The sequence below is a fragment of the Buteo buteo genome, chromosome 13 (assembly GCF_964188355.1).
Source record: "Buteo buteo chromosome 13, bButBut1.hap1.1, whole genome shotgun sequence".
NCBI classification, from domain to species: Eukaryota; Metazoa; Chordata; class Aves; order Accipitriformes; family Accipitridae; genus Buteo; species Buteo buteo.
The window spans coordinates 23,920,368-23,944,350 of NC_134183.1; the positions used below are offsets into that span (position 1 = coordinate 23,920,368).

At 47.4% G+C, this 23,983-nt stretch overlaps 1 protein-coding gene across 1 annotated transcript in view; it reads left to right on the forward strand.

Annotated features, from left to right (window-relative positions):
• Nucleotides 1-10,913: 10,913 nt before the first annotated feature.
• ACAN (aggrecan) overlaps nt 10,914-23,983 on the forward strand; it is a 29,194-nt gene continuing 16,124 nt past the window's right edge. The window contains exons 1-14 of the mRNA XM_075045080.1: nt 10,914-10,983; nt 11,535-11,906; nt 13,194-13,368; nt 13,929-14,056; nt 14,658-14,948; nt 16,709-17,221; nt 17,730-17,904; nt 18,318-18,445; nt 18,568-18,861; nt 19,024-19,218; nt 19,892-21,902; nt 22,143-22,622; nt 22,683-23,072; nt 23,124-23,569. Coding sequence (XP_074901181.1) covers nt 10,914-10,983; nt 11,535-11,906; nt 13,194-13,368; nt 13,929-14,056; nt 14,658-14,948; nt 16,709-17,221; nt 17,730-17,904; nt 18,318-18,445; nt 18,568-18,861; nt 19,024-19,218; nt 19,892-21,902; nt 22,143-22,622; nt 22,683-23,072; nt 23,124-23,569 — 5,668 coding nt within the window. The remainder of the gene's footprint in view (nt 10,984-11,534; nt 11,907-13,193; nt 13,369-13,928; nt 14,057-14,657; nt 14,949-16,708; nt 17,222-17,729; nt 17,905-18,317; nt 18,446-18,567; nt 18,862-19,023; nt 19,219-19,891; nt 21,903-22,142; nt 22,623-22,682; nt 23,073-23,123; nt 23,570-23,983) is intronic.

A 23,983-nucleotide genomic window follows, 5' to 3' on the forward strand; every position in this document is an offset into this window, starting at 1 on the left:
AGAGACTGGTAGATTTCAAATCTTGCAGACTATTTATGGCAAGTAGTAACAGTCGCTTGGACCACTGGCGCTGCCTCCTGAACAGCGCATGGCAGGATGTCTCCCTGCTTTCCAGCCAGTAACCAGAAGGCCCCAGGCCCTCTCCCATGCCATTTGCCCTTTTGTCTTCCAGGTCATCCCAAAGGGAGGATTGAGCTGAGATTCCACCTTCCTAGCAAAACTAAATTGTGCATGTCTTGAATTTATGAGACAGGAAATCTACCTGGGAGGAAAGCTAGGGCTGAAACAGCCTCATTTAAGTAAATCTAAGCACAGTGTTTACACAATGTCTGGAATTAATGCAGAGAAAACTTTCAGGTGCCAAATTTGGAAAGAGAAAATGGGGAGCAAAAAGAGGCAGATACTGAGACTGTGATGAAGCTGGAAGGTCTTCCTCCAGGTTGGATGGAAGGTTGCTTTTACTGCTGTTAAGCGCCAGCAGCATGCTATACTTGGTAATGCAAAGGCCAGATAGGATGTGATTGCTCACCTATCTCTTTTGTGTCCAAGCTGTGACAGTGTGAGGATGTTTAGCATTACCAGCTGTGTGTATTTCCAGCATGGATGGCCTTACCACAGATGGCAGTGCGGTGTGATGCATGTAGCACGTCAGTAGGTGTCCTTAGCAAGAGGTTGCTGCAGCCTTTGTATCATATAAGAGGTCCCTATTCACATGAAGGGACATTAATGCAAGCTGAGGCTACGGACAATATTACACATGACTGATACCAACCAGAAATGTGGTCACACTACATGTCATTAGCATGACCCAAATGTGTGGTTATTACAGAGGCCCTACAACCATGCACATGGTCTTGTGGCTCTCACCTTGAATCTCCTAAGTTTGTTGACTTTCCAACCCAGCATGATGTTTTCTGTCTACCTGGAGCACAGCAAGAGGAAAAATCTTTACCATTGTGAAGCTGACAGGGACCAGCTTCATGATGTCTCTTCCAGTCCTGCCCAGTGCCTTGTTAGGTGAACTTTCACATCACATCTCTTAGGACCACATATGTTGCATCCAGGGAAATTGTGGGTAGCAGAGTATTAACAGATATCAGATTTGGGCAATAACTAGCAAGGTCAGTGAAGACTTAGGTCTCTGTGCCTATAGATTCTGTACTAAAACATGGTTTCAAAGGCATTATGGATTTCTGGAAAACAAGCCTTCTGAAGGGCTGAGCTGGGTCAGAGCAGAAGTAAAGGAAGGCAGAAGATGACCATGAATCTTCTGCCAGCATAGAAGCGCTGCAGTGATTTGCTTCTCTGCAGTCACATTCGCATCCTGTTCAGTAGCCAGAGGGACGTTTTCTCATTTTTAAGGCTGCTTCTTTGCACAAATGAGGTTTCAGCCTACTCATGAAACAAGTGAAAAGTCAAATTCTGCACAAGTGAAAATCCCCAGCGCAGCCTGTGCGTCATTCTCGCACTCCAGCAGAGTAATGGGCCATCCCCTAACTGGGGCAAGCAGCTGCTGTCAGTCAGCTGAGCTTTACCCGTCCCACACTAGCTCTCTTGGCATCTGCAGAGGACCTACCTGCCTGTTTAGCTGATGCCTGCTTGGAGCAGGTAGTTATGTGGTGATTCAGAGAGGTCCTACCAAGTTAATGGAAGGAGGGTTTTCCAGGTCACTCCATCTTCTTTCTCCTGCTCTGTACTGGGCTTAGATAGCTTGGATCCTAGGTGCTTTCGTGTTTCTCAGTGGGTTCTATAGTGAGCCAGTGCATTTGAATAGAAAAAGTTGTCACTTGAAGGGCTTGTTCTTGACTTTCTTGGATCATAGCCCAAGCTGCCATCTTCACACCTGACATCCAGGGAGGATCTGGTTTATCTTCTTTTGTGTTTTGCTGAGTTTCCTTCCTGTGTCTAGGGGAGCTTTGCTCAAGACTGACAGCAGCTCCAGAAAACAAGTGGAGATTGTTACTTTCTTTCTCTGGGATATAATTGTTTACCTGCCTCTTGCTACCAAAGAAGGGTGACGAGTGACTGTCATTCCCAGAGACAGCGCATCTTGGAGGAAAGAGATTTCTAAGTTTGATTGCTTCTCTGTAGATTAAATTCTTCCTTCCTATCCCAAGTGAAAGGATAGATCCCAATTACATCTGACTGCTGTGCATAAAAAATAGGGTATAAGGAGGCTTTATGAAGTGCACAATCACCCTCCCATCTCTAAAAGTTATATGTCTAACAGTGCTCCAGGCTCCCTTACTAGCCGACAGAGAAATGCCTGAACCACTCTTTAGAGGTTCTCAACCAAGACATCTATTTCATAAGGAGAGGAGTTGCTCTTTAGAAGTTTCTTTTTCTCCCCTTGGAGTAGAGAGGATTTTGAGTGTGAGCTTCAGGTAGACTCAAAGGCTCATTGTTCCCTCGAATTTAGAGGCTCTAGGGGCTGTTTGAATGTGGCTCTTGCTTTCCATATTGAGCAGACACTCAGAGCCATGGCAGCTCAGGACCTGGTGCTGATCCCACACCTTGCATGAAAGGCTCCAGCTGTCATCTGCTTGCCATAATAGACATTTTGCAACTTCTCTGTCCTTGAAGGGTAGGAAAATTACTGGTGCGTGTGTTGCAAGTGACAGACAGATCTGGTTTTCCTGCAAGAGAGCTAGCTTTGGGGTGGCCAGTAGTATAGGTTTCTGCTGTTCTGGAGCCTGTGTGTTTAGCTTGCTTCTGATCTCTCAAGGTGGGGAAAAGGTTAAAAAGAAAAAAAAAAAAAGGGAGAAATGCTGCTGAAGTTAATGGAGATGTAATGTAAAACCAATATAAATCAGAGAGAATAAGAGCCAACCTGTGGTAGATACCAGAAGAGAGATAAATGCTTATAAAGCTTTTTGTGTTCAGTAGGATGTTTGTTCCAGACCATACATCTGAGCTTGGATCACTAACTGAACCTAGCATATGACTGTTTAGGTTTTGCTAAGATTTTCTGTGGCATCTTGCTTATTGAAAGCATGTCCATGCAACCTTGAGTATTTCGGCTTTTCCTGTAGTGTATGTGCAATATAATTAGATAAACAGTCATATTATAACAAATTGCACCTCTTTTATTGAAAGAAAAGTCACAAAGACACTGAAAATGGCATAGCATAGAACCAAAATTACAGGTCCAGTCAACTTTGGTTCTTTCTAGAGGAGGACAGAGAGGAGCTCTGGACCCCACATTATGGCTGAGGGACACGCTGATACCATCACCAGGGTGTATTAGCAGGGCTGTGTCTGACCGTGTTCATGCCTGCAGTAGCAAGGGGTCCTTGAGGACACGAGCCAGCTGAGGTTTGAGGTGAAATCTGACATTATTCCTAGTCTTCAGTATATGTTCTCTGTTTTGTGCCTTATGCACTAAGAATGCCTCAGTGGTGACAGTTTGCCATCTCCTGTAGTGATCCAGGCAGCCAATGCTGCAGACTGTCAGCATGTGGAGGACTACATCCCTTGATGACAAAATATCTGAGCAGTTACTGCCATGTGTCTTTCTGATTGGGGGAAAAAGGACTTTATTGTTCCAGGGATGGTTTCAGAAAAAGAGCAGGCAGGAGCAGCGTCCAAGCTGCTCTGTACATAAAGACCTTACTCTCAGAATGGTTTGGAAGCCAGACAGAATGGAATATTTCTCCTATTTTCTTTACAGCTGAAAAAACATGAAAAATCACAGGAGTGCATTTATTGCCATATTTCAGTTCCAAAGTTTGCCTTATTTAAAAAAAGAAGAAGAAGAAATAAAACTGGTTTTGCCCACCCCCCTCACTTTTCTTTTTCCTCCCCCTTCCTTCCCTCCCATTTCCTGGACCAGGCTGAGGTTTTGAACAGAAAAGCTCTCAGTCCTGCACAGAGGCTGGGAACATGCAGAGGGACAATAAAGTGTTTGTTCATAGAGATCATAGAGGAACGGTCTGTAGTTTTACACAGGAGAGAAGAAACCACCGTTTGACTCTGAAGCCTACAAGGGCATGGGACATGCTGTCTAAACATACATGAGAACCCTCCTGATGTCCCTGCTGGGTGATGGTGTCTCCTCAGACCTCATCAAACCCTTGGGGAAAACCCTTGGTCCCCAGAGCTGGTGTCTGAAAATAATAGTGCTGAAGTAAGGCTGAATGGAGGTGACCATGTGTCCTAGAGAAACTAAGGTCTGTTCCATGATGGGGAATAAACTGGGGATGGAAAAACCAGTTGAGAGAGAGTGCAAGGCTAAATGAGTAGTGCTGGTTTTGACTCTTGTTCAGGAGCATCTTTATATCCACAATTTTAAAGGAAATACTGTCTTTGCAAATACCTTTATGCCCAGGCATATCTTCTAGGTAATGAGTGGCATTTTATTAGCTGCCAGAAACAATATGTAAGTGTATTAAAGGTCTTCCAAAATTGAGAAACAAGGAAGCTTAAAATGACCCATCCACCCGCATCCAAAAAAAAAAAAAAAAAGGACAACAGCAGGATTAAGGGTGATGAAAATAAATTTAATTGCAACAAGGGTGATTACCATGGTCTGGAACAAGCAAAGGCCACAGGAGAAACTGCAGATGGGACTCAATTAAAATAGACTAGAACAGAAAATGCTTTCCAGCAAGCAAACAAGTTAGACTGTACTGCAAATGGGCCGTCTGGCTTTTTTCCACTGTACAGTCTTACTGTGTAGGCACTTTGTTGGACTTTCACTGTAGTGACTTTTCCTTTTCTTGCTCCCTCCAGATTCTTCAGTCCTTTGAAAACATGGGGACAGGGTTGGAAGAGCAAGGGATTAAACTTGTCTGCACATATGTACACACTTCCTTCCACACACACTTAGATTCTCAAATAAATATATTTATATGCAGCCAATTTAGGACACTCTGCACACAACCTGATACAGAAGCACGGCTTTAGGCATAAAATAAAGTGGCAATAAACTTCAGTGAAAGGGACAGTTGTTCTCTGGGGTGGAGAGCTACTGAGCCTACCAGCATTTCCTGACTTTGCCTTTTTTGGAAAGGCAAGAGCTTTTCCTGAATTCTTCCTGGCCCAGGCTGAATTGGAGAGGGCCTTGTTTCTGTCTCAGTCACTGGTTAGAGAAGATAGGACGGCCAGGATTTCTGCGGCAGTTTGGCTGGATTCTTGTTCCTCCACACTGCTTGGTACCCTGCACAGGGACAGTTATTCTGCTGCAGAGGCATAGCCGTGACCTTGTGTAACTTGTCCTACCTCCTCCTCTCTTCTCACCACAAAAGCTGCCTGCTCCAGCTGTTCTCCCAGCAAGTGCAAATGGAGTTTTGCAAGAAAGCAATCTGCAGGGCTGGAAGGTGTTTTTTGTAGCATGGACCTTGCAGAAAGCATAGCGTAATCATTGCCGCTTGTGTGTAGGGCTCTGTGCTGCAAGTATTAGTCCCACCCAGTGCTCCCCACTAGAGCTTGGGCAATCCTCTCTTAGCAGTCACCCTAGGAAGCGCTCCACCAAAGTGTCTGCAGATCTCTTCAAGGTGAACTTTCTCTACTAGGAGATAAGGTCCCTGCAACCGAATTGGAGTTTGTCAGCAGTGACCTGGTACCTCCTATAGGTTCAGTAGTTCATAAAGTAGCTCAACTTTTTCTAGTAGCCTCGATGATTTTCAGAAAAGTAGTCAAATGAAGTTATCTCCAGAGGCCTGTGTTATTTGTGACATATATGATAGGGGCATCAACCGTATCCCCAACATGTTGCTCAGGTTCATCTCTCTCCTTAGCCATTCCGCTATAGTCAGGGGCCAATCAGTAAGATGCTGAGCAAGGGATGTTCCTGCCACTGCTTAGCCTCCTCCAGGCTTTACTCTGCCTTTACTCAGTCATCCAGCTCAGACACTTCCTTATCCTTGAAAACTTTTCCTCTGTGCCAGATCCCATTTCAGCACTCACACGCTGCTCCAGGTTGGTTCTCCCATGCACTGAACTGTACCTTTGTGCTCCTTGGGTACAGTTTATCTAATCTGAACTCACACCTCTGTAGAGACAACACCCACGCTTGAGCTAATCACCCTCCTCTGCTCTGACAGTCAGTGAAGAGGGATCATCAGTTTTGAGGTATGCATTACATTATCTGTCTTCGATGTTGCTTTAGAATAAGAGGAACGTCCTCCCCAGTTCCCTTGGCTAGACACACCAGGTCTCCATAATCTGTGCTATCCATGTCTGCTTAGACAGACCTCTGTCTTTACTTACTTACGTCCAGAACTGCTCCTTCAAGCAGCTGTTCGCTCGTTATCACGTGCTTGGTCATCCCACTAGAGACAGCGTGTAGTAGAAGTATTGCAGCATGGAACCACTGCTGTAACAACGGGATGTTAATCAAAGGTATTCCCAGCATAGTGAATCCCAACAAGAGCTGTGTGCAGACTCAGGGTTGGATCTCTTTGGCACACTGAAGGGGAATGAAAAATGGAGATCAACATTGCAAACAGCACCCTGAGGAGTAGGTTGGGTTTCTTACTGGCAGGGAGTCAACACTTTCACAGAATACACCCAAAACATTGTTTTTGTGATTTGTTTAACCACTGATCACAAGGAAAAGCCATTGCCTCTGGGCTTCTGTGGGAGAAGAGGAGGCTGGGGTTTTTTCTCCACAGCTAAACCAAACTGCAGAGGTACTGCTGATCCCAACTGTTATGATATGAAGCTATTTTTCCTTGTGAAAGATCAGCATAAAACTTGAATAAGAGTAGAAGTACATGGGCTTGTCTTAGCTTTTGTGACAAAGTGAATTTCCTCTATTTAGGGCATTTTGTTCTGTGATGTCTAACTGATGCACAGATGAACCTGCTCTCCTCCTACCCATTGCCAATGTACACAGAAATAACAACTGTGTGTGACTCAGAACAATACGTTTGCTATAGACACGGACTGTAAAAATCTTTTCAGCCAGCCAGCTCCTGTTTTATTTAAACATCTCTGTTTCCGTGTTCTGGGATGTTTCTACTCTTTAGGAGACAATCCTGGTCTAAGGCTGCCTGCCTCTCTTGGCTGAGTTCATCACATGACACTCAGGGTTGTTCAGCTTGCTTTGATTCTGGCAAAACACAGAGCCAGCTGAAAAGTACCTGATTTAAGGAGCCTGGAGAAGTAAGAGCTTTATATAATGCTCAAGCAGGTATCATGAGTAAAGACTTAGTTACTAATGGCTAGGAGAGTGTCCTTTACCTGAATCCCCTCCAAGTGCCTTCTGCCCTGGAGGGTCCACCCATGCTCCCAGGACTCATGTGATCTTCGCTTTCCTATTTCTCCTTTTTTCCAGAGGATAAGAATGGAGCATATCCACTGGAATGGCAGCTTTGGGATGATGCAAGTAGAAATAATCTGAGCCCACCCCACAACCTCATTCCAGGGTGACAGTCCTCAGGTGATGTCAGGCTGGTCCATAGTGAAAGGAGTGACCTACTCCAGGAGAGCTCTGGATGCACAGTCCCACAGTTATTTGTTCTTGTAGGAAGCATTCCTCTAACTAAACAAGAATACACTTCAGAGAGTGAACGTCAGTTTCCCCCCAAAGTTTAAAGATACGCCAAAATGCAGAAGCTGTGTCTGCTTCAAGTTTCCTGCAGTGCCTCATGTGTTAGTAGTGACTGGTCTATCACCTGGAGGTGTTCCCCAAAATACAGGTTAAGCCCTTTTCCTTCTCCTCCACTGGCAGCTTACCCCCAAATCCGTTTCTCCCTGCCTGACATGGAGCTGGGGGATGCCTCACCTGTGCAGACTTCAGGCATGGCTGGCTGAGATTGAGCAGGGAAGGCGGTTAATTTTACAGGATGTCTTTTTTGCCTTAGATCTTACAACTCAGGTAAAAAGTGTGTGTGATACTCACAAACATAATTCTTTGTACTGCCTAGTGCCAGGTAAGATGAATAATACAAGAGCAGAGATCAAAACAGTGATACATTCGTATTCATAAATTTTGATGTCAGAAGGGACCATTCTGGGCTGATGTCCTGTGTATGTAAACCTCACCCTGTTACCTCTGTATTGAGCCCACTAACTTGCATTTGCCTAAGCCATGTCTTCCAATAAAGCCTTCAAGTCTGGATTCGAAGCTACCAAGGGACAGAAACTCCGCTGTTTCCCTTGGTACCTGTTCCAATGATCCATCACCCCCTGTTTAGAATGTGGGATTTGTTTCCCATTTGAGTTTGCTTGGCATATGGCTCCCAGCTATTAGTTTTGGTGATGACTTTCTGTTAGATTAAAGAGCCCTTTAGCATCTGCAGCTTCTGCTTAAAACAATATTTGTGCTCTGTTGTCAACTTCTCAGTCTTTTTGTGGGTGTTGTTACAATAATTAGGTTCAGACTTCCTAGTCTCTCCCCATAAGGCATTTCCTCCAACCCTCAGATCCTTGCTAGTGGATATATTCTGCACCACCTTTTTCTGATACCCTTATGCTAACCCAGAGGTGTACACAATATTCCAGTTACTTACCAGATGCACAGAGAGTTATTCCTGTTTGGTTTTATGTCAGATAATGGCAGTAGGTCTCCTGAGTGACTGCTTTCTAGGACACAACATCCCAGTGTCAGGCATGTTCTGCATCCCTTGTAAAATTTTATATTTGATTCTATTAAAATACAGTCTATTTGGAAACACATTGGATCTAGTACTGACCCCTGTAGATGCCCATTAGAAATACCCCCTTCAACATCAGTGTCCTTCAGATGGCTCCTTTTAGAGACCTGTCAGCTAGGCTTCTGCTAAGCCATTTTAATGCTTGTACTACTGACATTACATGTCTTCATATCATGGAACCCTGTGAAAGTCAAACCTTATCAAAATCTAATTACATTATGTTACAACCATGCAGGCAGCTTTATCAGACAAACTTAGAATCATACCAACTAATAAAATCAAGTTTGGAAGCACCTGGTTTATATACAAGTGCCTCAACTAAGATTAATATTATGCCTGTTTTTCAGTGCTTAATGAGTTGAAGTCTGTATCAGATTTTTTATTATTTTGCCTGGAATTTATATCAATCAACCTAGCGTGTATTTATGAGGCTCATCGTTGTATATCTTGGCTGACTATTGGCACAGTGCTTCAGTTTTCGGGACCTGCCCCAGTGCTCCAGAGCAGATTATAAACGAACATCAGTGGGCCAGCAATTTACTCAGCCAGCTCTTTAAGGACTCTTGGGTATGGTTGCTTAGCCAAGCTGATTTCAGACTGTTTATCCATAGCAGATGGTGTTTCCAATCTCCTAGCTTACTGATGAGCAGAAGGCACTTCACTGCCCCACACAGGCCCTCCTATGGGCACATCCCCCTGCCATCGACCAGGTACCGACTGGCAAACACCTTGACCTCTTCTGCAGCATGGCAGTTGTCTTGGTACTAGCCATCGGTAGAGGGAAATGGGGAAGTGAACTGTCATGCTACAGAAGAGGTTCATAATACATTGCTTACGCGGATATCATTCCTAATGGGAGAGAAAACCAAACAGACATACAACTCCACCATTTCCAACCCGCCCCCCCAAGGTTGGCACTTACCTGAAAATAAAATTTCAGGCCCAGCAGAAATTGAGCTATGTCCATTTGATCTTGTTCAGCCCTACAGCTCCAAATTCAAGCCTCCATGCTTCTCTGCCGATGTCTTCCAGCCCTGTTCTGCCCTATTTTCTGCTAGTATAGGTGTCTCTATTAACTTAGATTTCACAAAGATAAGATTTTGTGATGTGCCAGGTTGAAATGAATGAGTGCATGGAGGTCAATTTTTTCATAAGTGAAAGGCTAATGCTGGACTGTACAGGATGAGGTTTTATTTTTGGCCTTTTCTTGTGCCAGTGAGGATATTTAATGGACTTTTCTGCAAGGTTGATAGGCATATACTCAGAATGTTCCCTGTCAGCTGAAGTCATCTGGGATCTTTCTAGATCACAGGACTTGAACAGCCAATATTTGGACAGGTGACCTCAAAGGAAACACCAGTGATTCAGTAGGCGTGGTCCTTCCTGCTGAGTCAGTGCTGAACTATGATGCCAAACACCACCATGTTGCCGGAGGACGTGGTTTTTATTTGAAATATCAAAAACAATTTGAACATTTGTGGCTATTTAAAATCTCATGATATTATACTGGATGATAATTCAGTTAGGATTAATTTAGTTGGCCTCCCTGTATTGCTTCTGCCATTCAATGTCAGGAGGATGGTCCTTTCCTTTCCTAAAGCTTTCAGAAGTAGCAGGTGGCTCTGACTAATTGAGGGATTCCAAGAGGATGTTTTTAGGGTGAAATTAAGATGCCCGGAATTGTATCCTGGAGATTTCTTGTATCAGTTCAGGATCCATTTGCAGTTAAGTTTATGTGTGCTGTCAGTGCAAGAGTATTGGACCAAAGCATTATAACCATTGGCTTTTCCACCACATAGAGGGCAGATTTCCCTTCAGAGCACTTTAAGGTATACAAAATGCATCCAATCATCTGGCCCAAGAGCCAGTGCTGGCTTGGATGGAGGATGCTGGTGAGGAGCAGCTCCTATTCTGAGGCAAAGGCTTAGCGGGTGTGATGGTGCCTCTTGAGTAAATACATAATAAGTGTGATGATCTGGTGGAAAATTGTCTTTCTGCTCCACAAGGAAGACTGAATCACAAGAGAGAGAATGGGAGAGCAATATAATAAGTGATCTATAATAACACTTCAGTCTGTTATACATAGCAGAGCATCTTATTTATTTGTCTCACAGACTCATTTCCTGAAGCAAGAGGCACTTTGATACAGCGTCCTTCCCCAAGGACCAGCTCTCACTGCCAGTCACATGTAGGAGGCTTAAGGGGCAGGTGAAAGCATTGCACGGCCCCACAGCAGCAGCCGCAGCACTCGGCTCCCTATGAACATACAGCTGTCAAATCCTTTTTCCCTGTGTTGTTTCTTGCAGGTAAATTATGACCACTTTACTATTAGTGTTTGTGTGTTTGCGAGTCATCACCGCAGCCATCTCTGTGGAGCTCTCAGGTACGTGCCCCGGGGTGTGGGAAAGTGAGACTGAGTGATGTGCTGCACTCTGGTCCCATCCCCAAGCGTGGGCAGCTGCCAGAAATAAGTGTACCCAAGGTCTGCTCTGTGTACACACAGGGCTCCTCTATTTGGATGGCTGCTATGCCGTAGCCTCTCACTGTTCTTGTGCTTGGGGAGCCAGGGAGATAGCTCCAGGCAAAGGCAGATTTATGGGGAAACTAAGGGAAGTTCAGCATTCCCTTTTTTAAAGCCTATCAGGTGTGATCTTGTAGTATGGGCAGCAGCTACACTGCAGTAGAGCCCTTCATTCCCTTCATTCCCACCTCCAGCACTGGTCCAAATCCCAAAAGCAACAATGGCACAAGGGTCGTGGTCGCAACTTCCCTTTCTGCAAGTTATTTTCAGCAGACTAGACCAAAAAAGGTATGTCTGAATATGTAGGTAGAGGTTTGCAAAGCAGATATAGGCATTGGAGCATATGGAAGCACTGGGTATTTTGGATTAAATGCATTATTGATGTAACCGTTGCTTTGTTTGGGAACTGGCAGACAGTAGTGATGGCCTGGAAGTGAAGATACCTGAGCAGTCTCCCCTGCGTGTTGTGCTGGGAAGCTCCCTGAACATCCCCTGTTACTTCAACATCCCAGAGGAACAGGACACCAGTGCTCTGCTGACCCCACGGATCAAATGGAGCAAACTCTCAAACGGGACCGAAGTTGTCTTGCTAGTGGCCACCGGTGGGAAAATCCGGCTCAACACTGCATACAGGGAGGCGATCTCTTTGCCCAATTACCCTGCCATCCCCACCGATGCCACCTTGGAAATCAAGGCGCTGAGATCCAACCACACTGGGATTTATCGCTGTGAAGTGATGTACGGGATTGAGGACAGACAAGACACAATAGAGGTCCTAGTGAAAGGTGAGGTCCTGCCTTTGCTCTTTCCTCTCAAGATCTTGCTGCCTGGCCTGGGCAGGAGGGAGGAAGAAATATATGGGCAGAGGACCTACTGCTCTCCCCACAGACAGAAACCTTTTCAGTAAGGTCACAGATAAGGCAATGGGTAAGTGAGCAGAAGTCGAGCCACACATTTATTTTAGCAGGCTAGGACCAGACTAAACAAACCAGTAAAATGACTCATGGCAGATTATATGGCAATAAAATTACTCTTCTGGCAGAAGGTGAGTTACAGAGACAGCAAGACGACATCCTTGGCAGGAGGTGGTACTGGATACACTGGGCTATTGCTCAGAGGGGTGAAGCTGAAACAGGGCCGTTGTAAGACCTTTTATTTCTTCCAAACATTTTAGGAGATGGGATGCCCTCAGCTGGAGAATTGGTCTGTTGTGGAAAAACTTTCCCCATCATCTCGCAAAGCCCATCCTAGTAATAGGTGGATAAAATAACAAAAGTTTCCTACAGTCCTTATCTGTATCGTGGCTTTTGTTTTCAGTGTAGGACAGGGAGACAGCTGCCACTACAACAGCTAACTGCTGCTCACATGCACTGGAGTACAATTCTGACAGTAGAGGCTGGGAACCCCCTTATTGCCTCCTGGTGAATTTTCCACTTGACTTAAAGCCTGCTTGTGCCAGACCAGAGTGTACCAATAGCCATTCTTTATAAAGATCCCTGTTCATCAAAAAAATATGACTTAGATATGTTTGCAGTAGATCTGGAGATTATAATTGTTTCCTGGGTGTTTGTACAGTGATTGACACTTTGCACCCTTGGTCCTAAGCAGGACCTTGGGAGGCAGCAGCTTTCAAACCTGCACAACAGCACAGTCCCTGCTTTGCCCCACTGGCTGATTTCTGAACCATGCATTTAAAACACTGCACAGAGCTGTATCAGGAAAGTATTGAGTCCTTCTGACAGTGATATAGCTCTGTGTTCTGGGCGATGGATTGCCTCCCACTGTTCACACTACTATTCAGGTACCAGCTTTTAATGCACTGTGACTTTGTTACAGCACCATGGGAGGGCAGTCACTGTCTGAGGTCACCAATGTGCTCCACAAGGTCCTGTGAAAGGACCCCATCAAGTCATCCTTGGCTTGAGATGCTCAAATACAGACAATCAGCATAAATAATTCACTGTTTCTAGGTGACATGTAGTATCTGTTCTTTGAATCCATAACTCCTTTGCAAGAAAAGGGGCTGGTTGTTCTCTAGCAGGCATGTGAGTGATGGCCGTTGTGTTTTCCAGGCATCGTATTCCACTACAGAGCAATCTCCACAAGGTACACCTTGAACTTCGAGAAAGCAAAGCAGGCCTGTATCCAGAACAGTGCTGTCATTGCTACTCCTGAGCAGCTGCAAGCTGCCTACGAGGATGGGTACGAGCAGTGTGATGCTGGCTGGCTGGCTGATCAGACTGTCAGGTAATGCATGGTGGAGGGGAAAGGAAAGCCACAGCAGGGTCATTAGGGAAGGCCTTCTGTAATGAAGCCACTGACTGAAAACAGTTGTGAAATAGTTGCTAAATAGCAGCTGTTGTAATTGCTGGTGTGCAGAGGGAGGTGGTGGATTGCAAGCCGTTCTCTGCCAGGGGGGCAATCTATAGTCGGAAAGCAGAGTGACCACTGTCCTCCTCAGCTGGTGGTGACAGCTGAGTGGACAATGGCTTAATCCTGATCCTTCATCCTCCCTGAACAAAACAGAAGCTATGCCAAGATGCACAAGTGTGGCTCAACCATACCGAGCTGTGCATCCCCCACTGGGGAGGCACCTTGGCCTGATGTCTTTGGCCAGTGCTCCCAGGGACCTGATGTGCTCAGGACCATCAGAGGAAGGGCAGGACAGCAGATCATCCTTCCCCTTCCCCATAACCCAGGAAAAGCCATAAATCACCACACTATGCAGTGCTCCGCAGCTCCCTCCCAGCCTTGCTGTGGCTGCCGGGGTCCTGCCCCCCACTCCTTACACACCCTCTCTCCCCCAGGTACCCCATCCACTGGCCCCGGGAGCGCTGCTACGGCGACAAGGATGAGTTTCCAGGAGTGAGGACCTACGGTGTCCGCGAGCCAGATGAAACCTATGATGTTTACTGCTATGCAGAGCAAATGCAAGGTGATTTGGGGCTTTTATTGTTACTAGACACAGAAGCAGCTAAAGCTTTGATCATGCCTAGACTGCACAACAGTAAATACGGAGGCAAAAGACTTTAGAGGCAAGACAGGTTAAAGATGGAAAAGTATATACCCAGCAAGGCCAGATGTTCTCTACAGTGTCTTTGTTAGACCTTGGACAACTTTAATGTCAAATGACTAATGCAGTACAGAGGGTGGAGTCTGTCTAACCTCCACCAGAGTCCACGCCATCCTGTTTGTCTTTGGTCATCCATTTGTGACATCCAGAAGTGTCCATCACCCATGCTTATAACAGGGATCCATTGAAATATTTAGCACATCAGAACTGAAATTGTCCTTAACCTTCCTCTTGCCCTGTGGCTCCAGCTGGTTTGGTATGTTTTGCTCCAGTTTGTATTTAGTCTGTAAGACTCACTTTCTTCTGGTCTTCATAGACAGTCACCAGCATGGGGTTGTGGTTCAGCTGTAATACACAGGACTTTTCATCTTATCCAGACTCTCAGGAGTGGGAAGCTGAAAGAAAGGGAATTGGGATTAAATTCTACAGCTTAATCCTGTGCTAATGGATGGTGTGATTGCAGGTAAAGTCTTTTATGCCACCGCCCCCGAGAAGTTCACCTTCCAAGAAGCTTTCGACAAATGCCGCAGTTTGGGAGCCCGTTTGGCCACCACGGGAGAGCTGTACTTGGCCTGGAAGGATGGCATGGACATGTGCAGCGCAGGCTGGCTGGCCGATCGCAGCGTCCGCTACCCCATTTCCAGAGCACGGCCCAACTGCGGAGGAAACCTGGTGGGCGTGCGGACGGTGTACCTGTACGTTAACCAAACGGGGTACCCTCACCCCGACTCTCGCTATGATGCCATCTGCTATGGTGAGTGCATCGGGGCTGTGGGACTAAGCAATGTGTCTCTACACATCAGCAAGCAGGAGCTCCCTGGCCAAAGCTAACCTCTCACTTCTTTAATTATTTTTTTAAAAAAAGTAGGGGGGAAAGCAGGTTTGGCAAAGGACTTAGTCCCCCATTCATGTTCAGGTAGGAAGTGGATCCAGAAAGTGCATGGATGCCTGGCCTGTATGGGAGGACTCTGAGGAGGTGGGTATAACACAACCCTCTTCTCTCCAGTCCTCCCACACCTTCCAGCTTTGGTAGCTCTCCTGGAGACATGGAGCAGAGCTCAGGTGCTTCATGTACGAGATCTTGAATGCTGGAGGTGGAAGAGAAGGAAAAAGAGAACAGATCTGACCCTGTAGATGTGTATAGTGCTGTGATGTGGTACAGACATGTGCCTGAGTTTCCACACTGGGATAAATCAGAGACTGCTGCAGTCTCTGGCAATCAGAAATGGGGCAAAATTGCACCTCGTAAGTTGAGAGCATCCCAGCTACTTCCCCTTTCTTCTAACTGCAGACTTCTCCCTGCAGCAAAAAGGGGGCAAAGTATGGACTATTCAAGGCAACCAGAGGCTAATATTCAAATAGGATTGCCATCTTTAAAAAAAAAACAACAATATTTTAGAATACATTTTGAAACCCCTTTGATACAGACCTGTTGTGCCCAGATGCAAGCATGACCAGTGTGTCAGGAGGCCCTGTAAAACCTACCAGACCCCTTCAAGTTATCCAGCTATGTGGCCAAGCTGAAGACTGGTCCATCAAGCCACAGCCTTCTGGTTATCTCAGAATATGCATCTGAAACTGCTGAGTACAGCCAGACCTTGGCTGAGCATCTCTAATTCTCTGAATGCCTTGAGGTTTGAGAGGTACTGGCTAAAATGAACTAGCAGAAAAATGGAATTGGAAATAAATAGAGCAAGGAAAGCAGTATTAGGGGAAAAGCCTGACCATGTCTCATTATCTCTCCCTTCCCAGCCAAGACCTGCCTTGCTCCATATCCAAGATGTCCCTCCTTCACCTGCCCAGTTCTGTTTTATGCTGCTCTTTAAACCACCGTCCTTGCTGTAGGCTGACCTGCTCAGTGGCATGTTAAGCACATTCTCCTACACCCAAGGGATGTGACTTGAGCAGAAAAGTGATTTGGGAGGGGAGCGGTGGGAGTAGTTTGAATCTATTTGGTACAGCAAGTGGCCCTGGCTGTCCTGGTGATGGAGTTAGCATGCTTATATGTGATGAGCTCTTAAGTCGTCGCCTGGGCAGAGCAGAAGGAGATCGTGATCGTGGTGAGACTTCATGCATTGAGTGAGAGGATCCAGTTGCCTTTCTCCCACGGCTCAGACCTACTGTTGAGGTTATCCAAGCTCCCTTAGTTCCCTCCGGCCACCTTAAATTCCTTGCAGCAGGCACTAGAGGTCAGTGCAGACTTGGATATGGGCAAGGTGTTCCCGGGAAGGAGAGCTGGGAGGAGAGCAAGGAAAGTCCTCTCTGATTTATCAGTTGTGGAGCATGCGGTGGCTCATTGCCTCTAACTCATAAACATGCCCTCCATGCTGAGGTGTTATACAGAGCCATAGTGGGGCAAGGACAACCACTTCTTTTACCAGACCGTCATGATTTCCCTGATCCTCTCAGAGCCAGCAAACACCCAGCTGCTTCTTGGAGGCAGCACCAGCACAGTACACCTTGCTAGACTGACCACGTCCTCCTCTCTGATGGCTGCTTTGTCTCCTCATGTAGGGGACGACGCTGAGACTCTTGTCCCAGGGCAGTTCATCGACGAGACGGGAAGCGAGCTGGGCAGCGCTTTCACTGTCCAGACCGTCACCCAGACCGAAGTGGAGCTATCTCTGCCACACAACGTCACGGAGGAGGAGGCCCGTGGCAGCATCGCCACCCTGGAGCCCATTGAGATCACACCCACCACCACCGAGCTGTACGAGGGCTTCACTGTCCTGCCGGATCTCTTTGCCACCAGTGTCACAGTAGAGACAACTGCCCCAGAGGAGGAGAACGTGACCAGGGGGGATGTCACAGGGGTGTGGGCTGTACCTGAAGAGATCACCACCATAGCCTTAGGCACTGCCATCACCACTGAAATGGCAGAGGTGAGCTCGGTGGAAGAGGTCGTGGGGGTGACTACCACACCAGGACTAGAGCCTGCCTCGGTGCTCACAGTGGAAGATCAGCTTGTGCGAGTGACAGCAGCCCCCGGTGTCGGTCTCCTCCCTGAGCAGCCCATCTCCCCCATGGGTAAGTCACCAGGAGTCCAAGAAACACGGAGAACAGTTTCTCCTAGAGTTAACGATTCAGCTGAAAACAGCCTAAGCTTCTGCCTTCACAGAGGGCATCCAGGTCCCTGGACGTGTGCAGGCCTGTTTGGGATAAGGGACAGGCTGAGTGTCTCCACTATGGTAGGACAGGAGGGGTGAGGAGGAGGCTGTGGGCCACCCCATCATATGTGGAAAAGGGCTCAGCTGGTTGGTGCTTGGGGCTGCATCAGTCATACTGTGCACTCACATGTGCATCTGGCTCCAGGGAAGGGGAAAGTCAAGGTAGGAAGATCCTAGAGGAGGGCTAAAGAGATCCCCAGAACATTGCCCTCCATGGCAGCGAAGCTCAATGAATGAGGCATCTCCATCAAAGTGGGTTTGACAGGCACTGGTCCTTGCATTGTTGTTGGGAAGACCCTTTCTGGTCACCCATCTCAGTGGAGGGGGGTCCTGTATCTACTGTCGCACCACGGCTTGTCTTCCCCCAGGTGTGGTGTTTCACTACCGTGCCGCCACCAGCAGATATGCCTTCTCCTTCGTCCAAGCCCAGCAGGCCTGCCTGGAGAACAACGCAGTTATCGCCACTCCTGAACAGCTCCAAGCCGCCTACGAGGCTGGCTTTGACCAGTGCGATGCTGGCTGGCTGCGGGACCAGACAGTCAGGTAAAACTATATTGGCTTTGGGAAGACACCTTTCAAAATGACTATTCAGCCATGAAACTGAGGCTTTACTCTGGTCTGTCCTGCTGCTCTGCTCATCAGCATCTAAAGCTTTCCTGACCTAAGGTTCTCTCCAGGCCATGATATCTGGTGGCCAATAGACCTGTTCTCAACCTGTCCTACCCTAACCTGTGTACACTTCCTGCAGCGGTGAGCTTCCCTGACATGTACTAGAAATGGAGGAAAGTCTGTATTTATTGCCTCAAGCTGTAAGTGGACTTGTTTCCATGTCACGGTGGGGGCTCCGAGCACCTCTAATGGTGAAGTGTTTGTGTCCAGCTCCCAAGTACACTGAGGTTCTTCAGTCCAGGGTACATAAGGCTGACCCTGGGTTACCTCCTCTCTTCTTTCGGTAGGTATCCCATTGTGAATCCCCGAAGTAACTGCGTAGGAGACAAAGAGAGCTCTCCGGGTGTGCGTTCTTACGGCATGCGCCCAGCCTCAGAGACCTACGATGTGTACTGCTACATCGACAGGCTCAAGGGTACATTCTCCCCTTTCCCCCGGCGCACGGCTGTGGAGCAAAAATGTGCTTCACACCTCCACATTTGCATGGGAGGGGGTGGGATGCAGGGACTCATGCCTGTTTTCTCTCCCATCCCTCAGGCGAGGTGTTCTTCGCAACCCAGCCAGAGCAGTTCACCTTCCCAGAAGCTCAGCGGTACTGCGAAAGCCAAAACGCCACGCTGGCCTCTGTTGGCCAACTCCACGCCGCCTGGAAGCAGGGCCTGGACAGATGCTACGCAGGCTGGTTAGCCGATGGCAGCCTCCGCTACCCCATCGTGACCCCCCGTCCCGCCTGCGGGGGGGACGCGCCTGGCGTGAGAACCGTCTATCAACACTACAACCAGACGGGCTTTCCCGACCCGCTGTCCCGGCACCACGCCTTCTGCTTCAGAGGTACCCTCCAACCCCTCACAGGGCATGTAGACTTGTCTCCGCAGGGAAGGGGATTTCATGAGGGAGGTTGGGCACATCGGTGTGCTGGTTTGGGTGAAGAACTTCACCAGCATCTTGGACTGTGAATTTTTGGAAACTCCCTCCAATACTTTTTTGTTCCAGCTCTGCCACCTGCGGAGGAGGAGGGGGTCACCTCGTTCTTTGAAGAAGATGTGCTGGCAACCCAAGTGATCCCTGGAGTGGAGGGGGTACCCTCCGGGGAGGAGGTGACCGTGGAGACAGAGTTTGCTACGCAACCTGAGAATCAGACAGCGTGGGGGACAGAGGTCTTCCCAACCGACATGTCACTGCTCTCAGGTGGGTCGGAGCTGCCCCATCTGCTGGGTCACACTTGGCTGGTGTTGTAGGATTGGGACACTCCCAAAATAAATGGGCTGTGTCCTTGCTGAAGGGGACTCCCTCTAAATCTAGGTGATTATCACTATATTAGCAAAGCCTGAGGCTGCACACACAGGAGGAGCTACACGTGTATATTTTTGAACTTTTGTCTAAGACTGAACTAAATGACCGGCAGACCAGCACTCACAGCATCACCAGAGCACCTTACAAAATATTGTGTATCTGAGATGGGGAAGGCAGGCTAGAAACAGATCTCAGGCCATGCCTTCTAGAGAGGGCAGAGCTGCAGTGTGGTCAGAGCAGCACTAAACTTTTTCTCTTCCACATGTCACCTCCAAGGAAGCAGTAGCTTGGCCGGGAATTGGTGTCACTGTTGCCATCCTGCTGTGTCAGAAGATTATATATTCTGTCAGTTTCCCAGAGATATTTAATTTATAGTAGTTTAAGATATAATGTTTATTAACAAATTTGAAGGGACCAAATTAGTTCTGCAAGCACACAGGACTTTGTGCCTTTATCCCAAAAGTATCAGTTTGGAGGTAAAATCAATCAGGAAATTAATAGCTTCTTTAAAACAACTTAGTAAATAATTTTCCTATCTCCCTCTCTTTGTTCGTTCTTTCTTTTCCAGTGAGTCCATCTGCTTTTCCCCCAGCTACTGTAATACCAGAGGAAACAAGTACCGATGCTTCCATCAGTGAAGTGTCAGGGGAGGTGACTGAATCTGGAGAACATCAAGTCAGTGGTGAATCTTCAGCATCCGGGTGGGTACCTGGAGTCCTGGATACGAGTGAAGAACCGACTTCTGGAGTTTTTGAGCTTAGTGGAGAACACTCAGGGATCGGAGAAAGTGGATTACCATCAGTAGACCTGCATACCAGTGGCTTTCTACCTGGAGAAAGTGGGCTACCCTCAGGGGACCTGAGTGGCCTGCCTTCTGGCACTGTTGACATCAGTGGCTTACCTTCTGCAGAGGAAGATATATCGGTGTCTACTTCGAGGATACCAGAAATTAGCGGGATGCCATCTGGAGTGGAAAGCAGTGAGCTGCCTTCTGGATTCAGCGGAGAAATCTCTGGCACTGAGCTAGTCAGCGGCGTGTCATCTGGAGAGGAAAGTGGATTCGCCTCTGGTTTTCCTACCGTCTCTCTTGTGGATACCACATTGGTGGAAGTTGTAACAACTGCACCAGAACGGCAAGAGGAGGGAAAAGGATCCATTGGAGCCAGCGGTGAAGGAGATCTGTCAGGGCTCCCATCCACTGACTGGGTCACCTGTGGCGGAGCCCAAGGTTTACCTTCAGGATCTGAGCTCAGCGGGGAGCCCTCCGGAGGGTCTGAGCTCAGTGGGGAGCCTTCTGGGGTGCCCGAGCTCAGTGGGGAGCCTTCTGGGGTGCCCGAGCTCAGTGGGGAGCCTTCTGGGGTGCCTGAGCTGAGCGGGGAGCCTTCTGGGGTGCCCGAGCTGAGCAGGGAGCCTTCTGGGGTGCCCGAGCTGAGTGGGGAGCATTCTGGGGTGCCCGAGCTCAGGGGGGAGCCTTCCAGAGAGCCTGAGCTCAGCGGGTTGCCCTCAGGACTGGATGTCAGTGGAGAACCATCTGGAACACATGAGGTCAGTGGCCTGATGGACCTAAGTGGCCTAACTTCTGGTGTCGATGGAAGCGGTGAGGCTTCGGGCATTACCTTTGTAGATGCCAGTTTGAAGGAAGTGACAACCCCCTCAATTACACAAGCAGAAGCAAAAGAGATTTTGGAAGTCAGTGGAATGCCTTCAGGAGGTGAAGATGCATCAGGCACGGCATCTGGGAGTTTAGACAGCAGTGGTGAGCCTTCTGGGTATGTAGACTTTGGTGGGAGTGTTTCTGGAGTGCTCGAGATGAGTGGACATCCAAGTGGAGTGATTGACAGCAGTGGAGAAGTCTCTGGAGTTGATGTCACCAGTGGCCTACTGTCTGGAGAGGAAAGTGGACTCACCTCTGGCTTTCCCACCGTCTCTCTTGTGGATACCACTTTGGTGGAAGTTGTAACACAGATGTCAGTTGCACAGGAGGTGGGAGAAGGGCCATCTGGGATAATAGAAATCAGTGGATTTCCTTCTGGAGACAGAGGACTATCTGGAGAAGGGTCTGGAGCCATGCAGACTAGTGGGTTTCCTTCAGGGACAGGAGACTTCAGTGGAGAGCCATCCGGGATCCCGTATGTCAGTGGAGACATTTCTGGAGCCACAGACCTAAGCGGACAATCTTCAGCAGTGACTGCTATTAGTGGGGAGGCCTCAGGGCTTCCAGAAGTCACTTTAGTCACTTCTGATTTAGTGGAAGTTGTGACAAGACCAACAGTATCACAGGAACTGGGTGGGGAAACAGCTGTCACATTTCCCTACAGTTTTGGGCCAAGCGGTGAGGCCTCTGCATCTGGTGAACTAAGTGGGGAAATATCTGCATTGCCAGAAAGTGGTATAGAAACATCAAGAGCTTATGAAATCAGTGGTGAAACATCTGCATTTCCTGAAACTAGTATAGAAACATCCACGATTCAAGAAATCAGTGGGGAAACATCTGCATTTCCTGAAACGAGTGTAGAAACATCCACAATTCAAGAAATCAGTGGGGAAACATCTGCATTTCCTGAAACGAGTGTAGAAACATCCACAATTCAAGAAATCAGTGGGGAAACATCTGCATTTCCTGAAACTAGTGTAGAAACATCCACAATTCATGAAATCAGTGGAGAGACATCTGCATTTCCTGAATTTAGCATAGAAACATCAACGATTCAAGAAATCAGTGGGGAAGCATCTGCATTTCCTGAAATTGTCATAGAAACATCCACAAGTCAAGAAGCCAGGAGTGAAACATCTGGCTATCCTGAAATTGTCATAGAAACATCCACAGTTCAAGAAGTAAGTGGGGAAACCTCTGCGTTTCCTGAAAGTAGCACAGAAACATCCACAATACAAGAAATCAGTGGGGAAACATCTGCATTTCCTGAAATAAGAATAGAAACATCCACAAGTCAAGACATCAGTGGGGAAACTTCTGCATTTCCTGAAATCAGAATAGAAACATTCACAAGTCAAGAAGCCAGGGGAGAAACATCTGGATATCCTGAAATTAGCATAGAAACATCCACAGTCCATGAAACCAGTGGAGAAACATCTGCCTTTCCTGAAATTAGCATAGAAACATCCACAATCCATGAAACCAGTGGAGAAACATCTGCCTTTCCTGAAATTAGCATAGAAACTTCTACAGTCCATGAAATTAGTGGAGAAAGTTCTGCATTTCCTGAAATTAGAATAGAAACATCCACAAATCAAGAAGCCAGGGGTGAAACATCTGCCTACCCCGAAATTAGCATAGAAACATCCACAGTCCATGAAACCAGTGGGGAAATATCTGTATTTCCCAGAATCAGCATTGAAACTTCAACAGTCCACGAAACCAGTGGGGAAACATCTGCCTTTCCTGAAATTAGCATAGAAACTTCGACGGTCCACGAAATCAGTGGGGAAACATCAGCATTTCCTGAAATTAGAATAGAAACATCCACAAGTCAAGAAGCCCGAGGTGAAACATCTCCCTTTCCTGAAATTAGCATAGAAACTTCGACGGTCCACGAAATCAGTGGGGAAACATCTGCATTCCCTGAGATTAGCATAGAAACACCAACAAGTCAAGAAGCCAGGGGTGAAACATCTGCCTATCCCAAAATTAGCATAGAAGCATCCACAGTTCAGGAAGTAAGTGGGGAAACCTCTGCGTTTCCTGAAATTAGAATAGAAACATCCACAAGTCAAGAAGCCCGGGGTGAAACGTTTGCATTTCCTGCAACTAAAATAGAAACATCCACAGTCCACGAAACTAGTGGGGAAACATCTGCATTTCCTGAAATCAGCACAGAAGCATCCACAGTCCACGAAACCAGTGGAGAAGCATCTGCATTGCCTGCTGCTAACACCAAAACAGCTGCCACATCTTTGGCCAATGGTGAGCCTTCTGGTGCTCCCAAGGAGAAGGAAATTCCTGATGCAACATCTGGAGCTGTGACACACTCGATTGCAGGCATTTCAGGGGAAATGTCTGTCCCAGATGTTGCAATTAGTACCAGTACTCCAGATGTTGAACCAACACAGGGACCCAGGAACCCTGAAGAGGGTCAGCTCGAAATAGAGCCCTCCCCTCCCGCAGTGTCAGGACAAGAGGTGGAGACAGCTGTTGTTCTGGACAATCCCCATCTGCTGGCCACCACTACTGCTGCCCTGCCTCAAGTCTCACAAGAAGCAATAGATGCGTTAGGACCCACTACAGAAGGTACCGTGTCTTCTTATATGGAAGGGAACACGCAATGGAAGGGAAGGAAGGGAGGGGGGCATAGCTGTCACTTTTTTGCTTCTTCTACAGCAGAGAACATTAAGAGAAGCAGACTTCAGCAGAACATTATTGTGGTGGGAAGCCATAAATGTGGGGGTTTTCACAAGTCGTGTTCAATAGCTTCTGTCTTAACAAAAGATAGTCTGTGTTTGGGCAGGTAATGCAGTTATCTAGCCACAATAACTGCATCCCCAGAAGGCTCCAGGACTTCCCTCCTGCCTGTCCATGGCAATTACATGTCCCTGGGGAGAGCAGCAGAGGGAGCAGTTCAAGGGAAGCACCAGGAGATGCATACCTGGCCTTATGCCACTGCACCATAGCAGTAGGTATCAGTCGCTCCTCTGAATCGCTGTT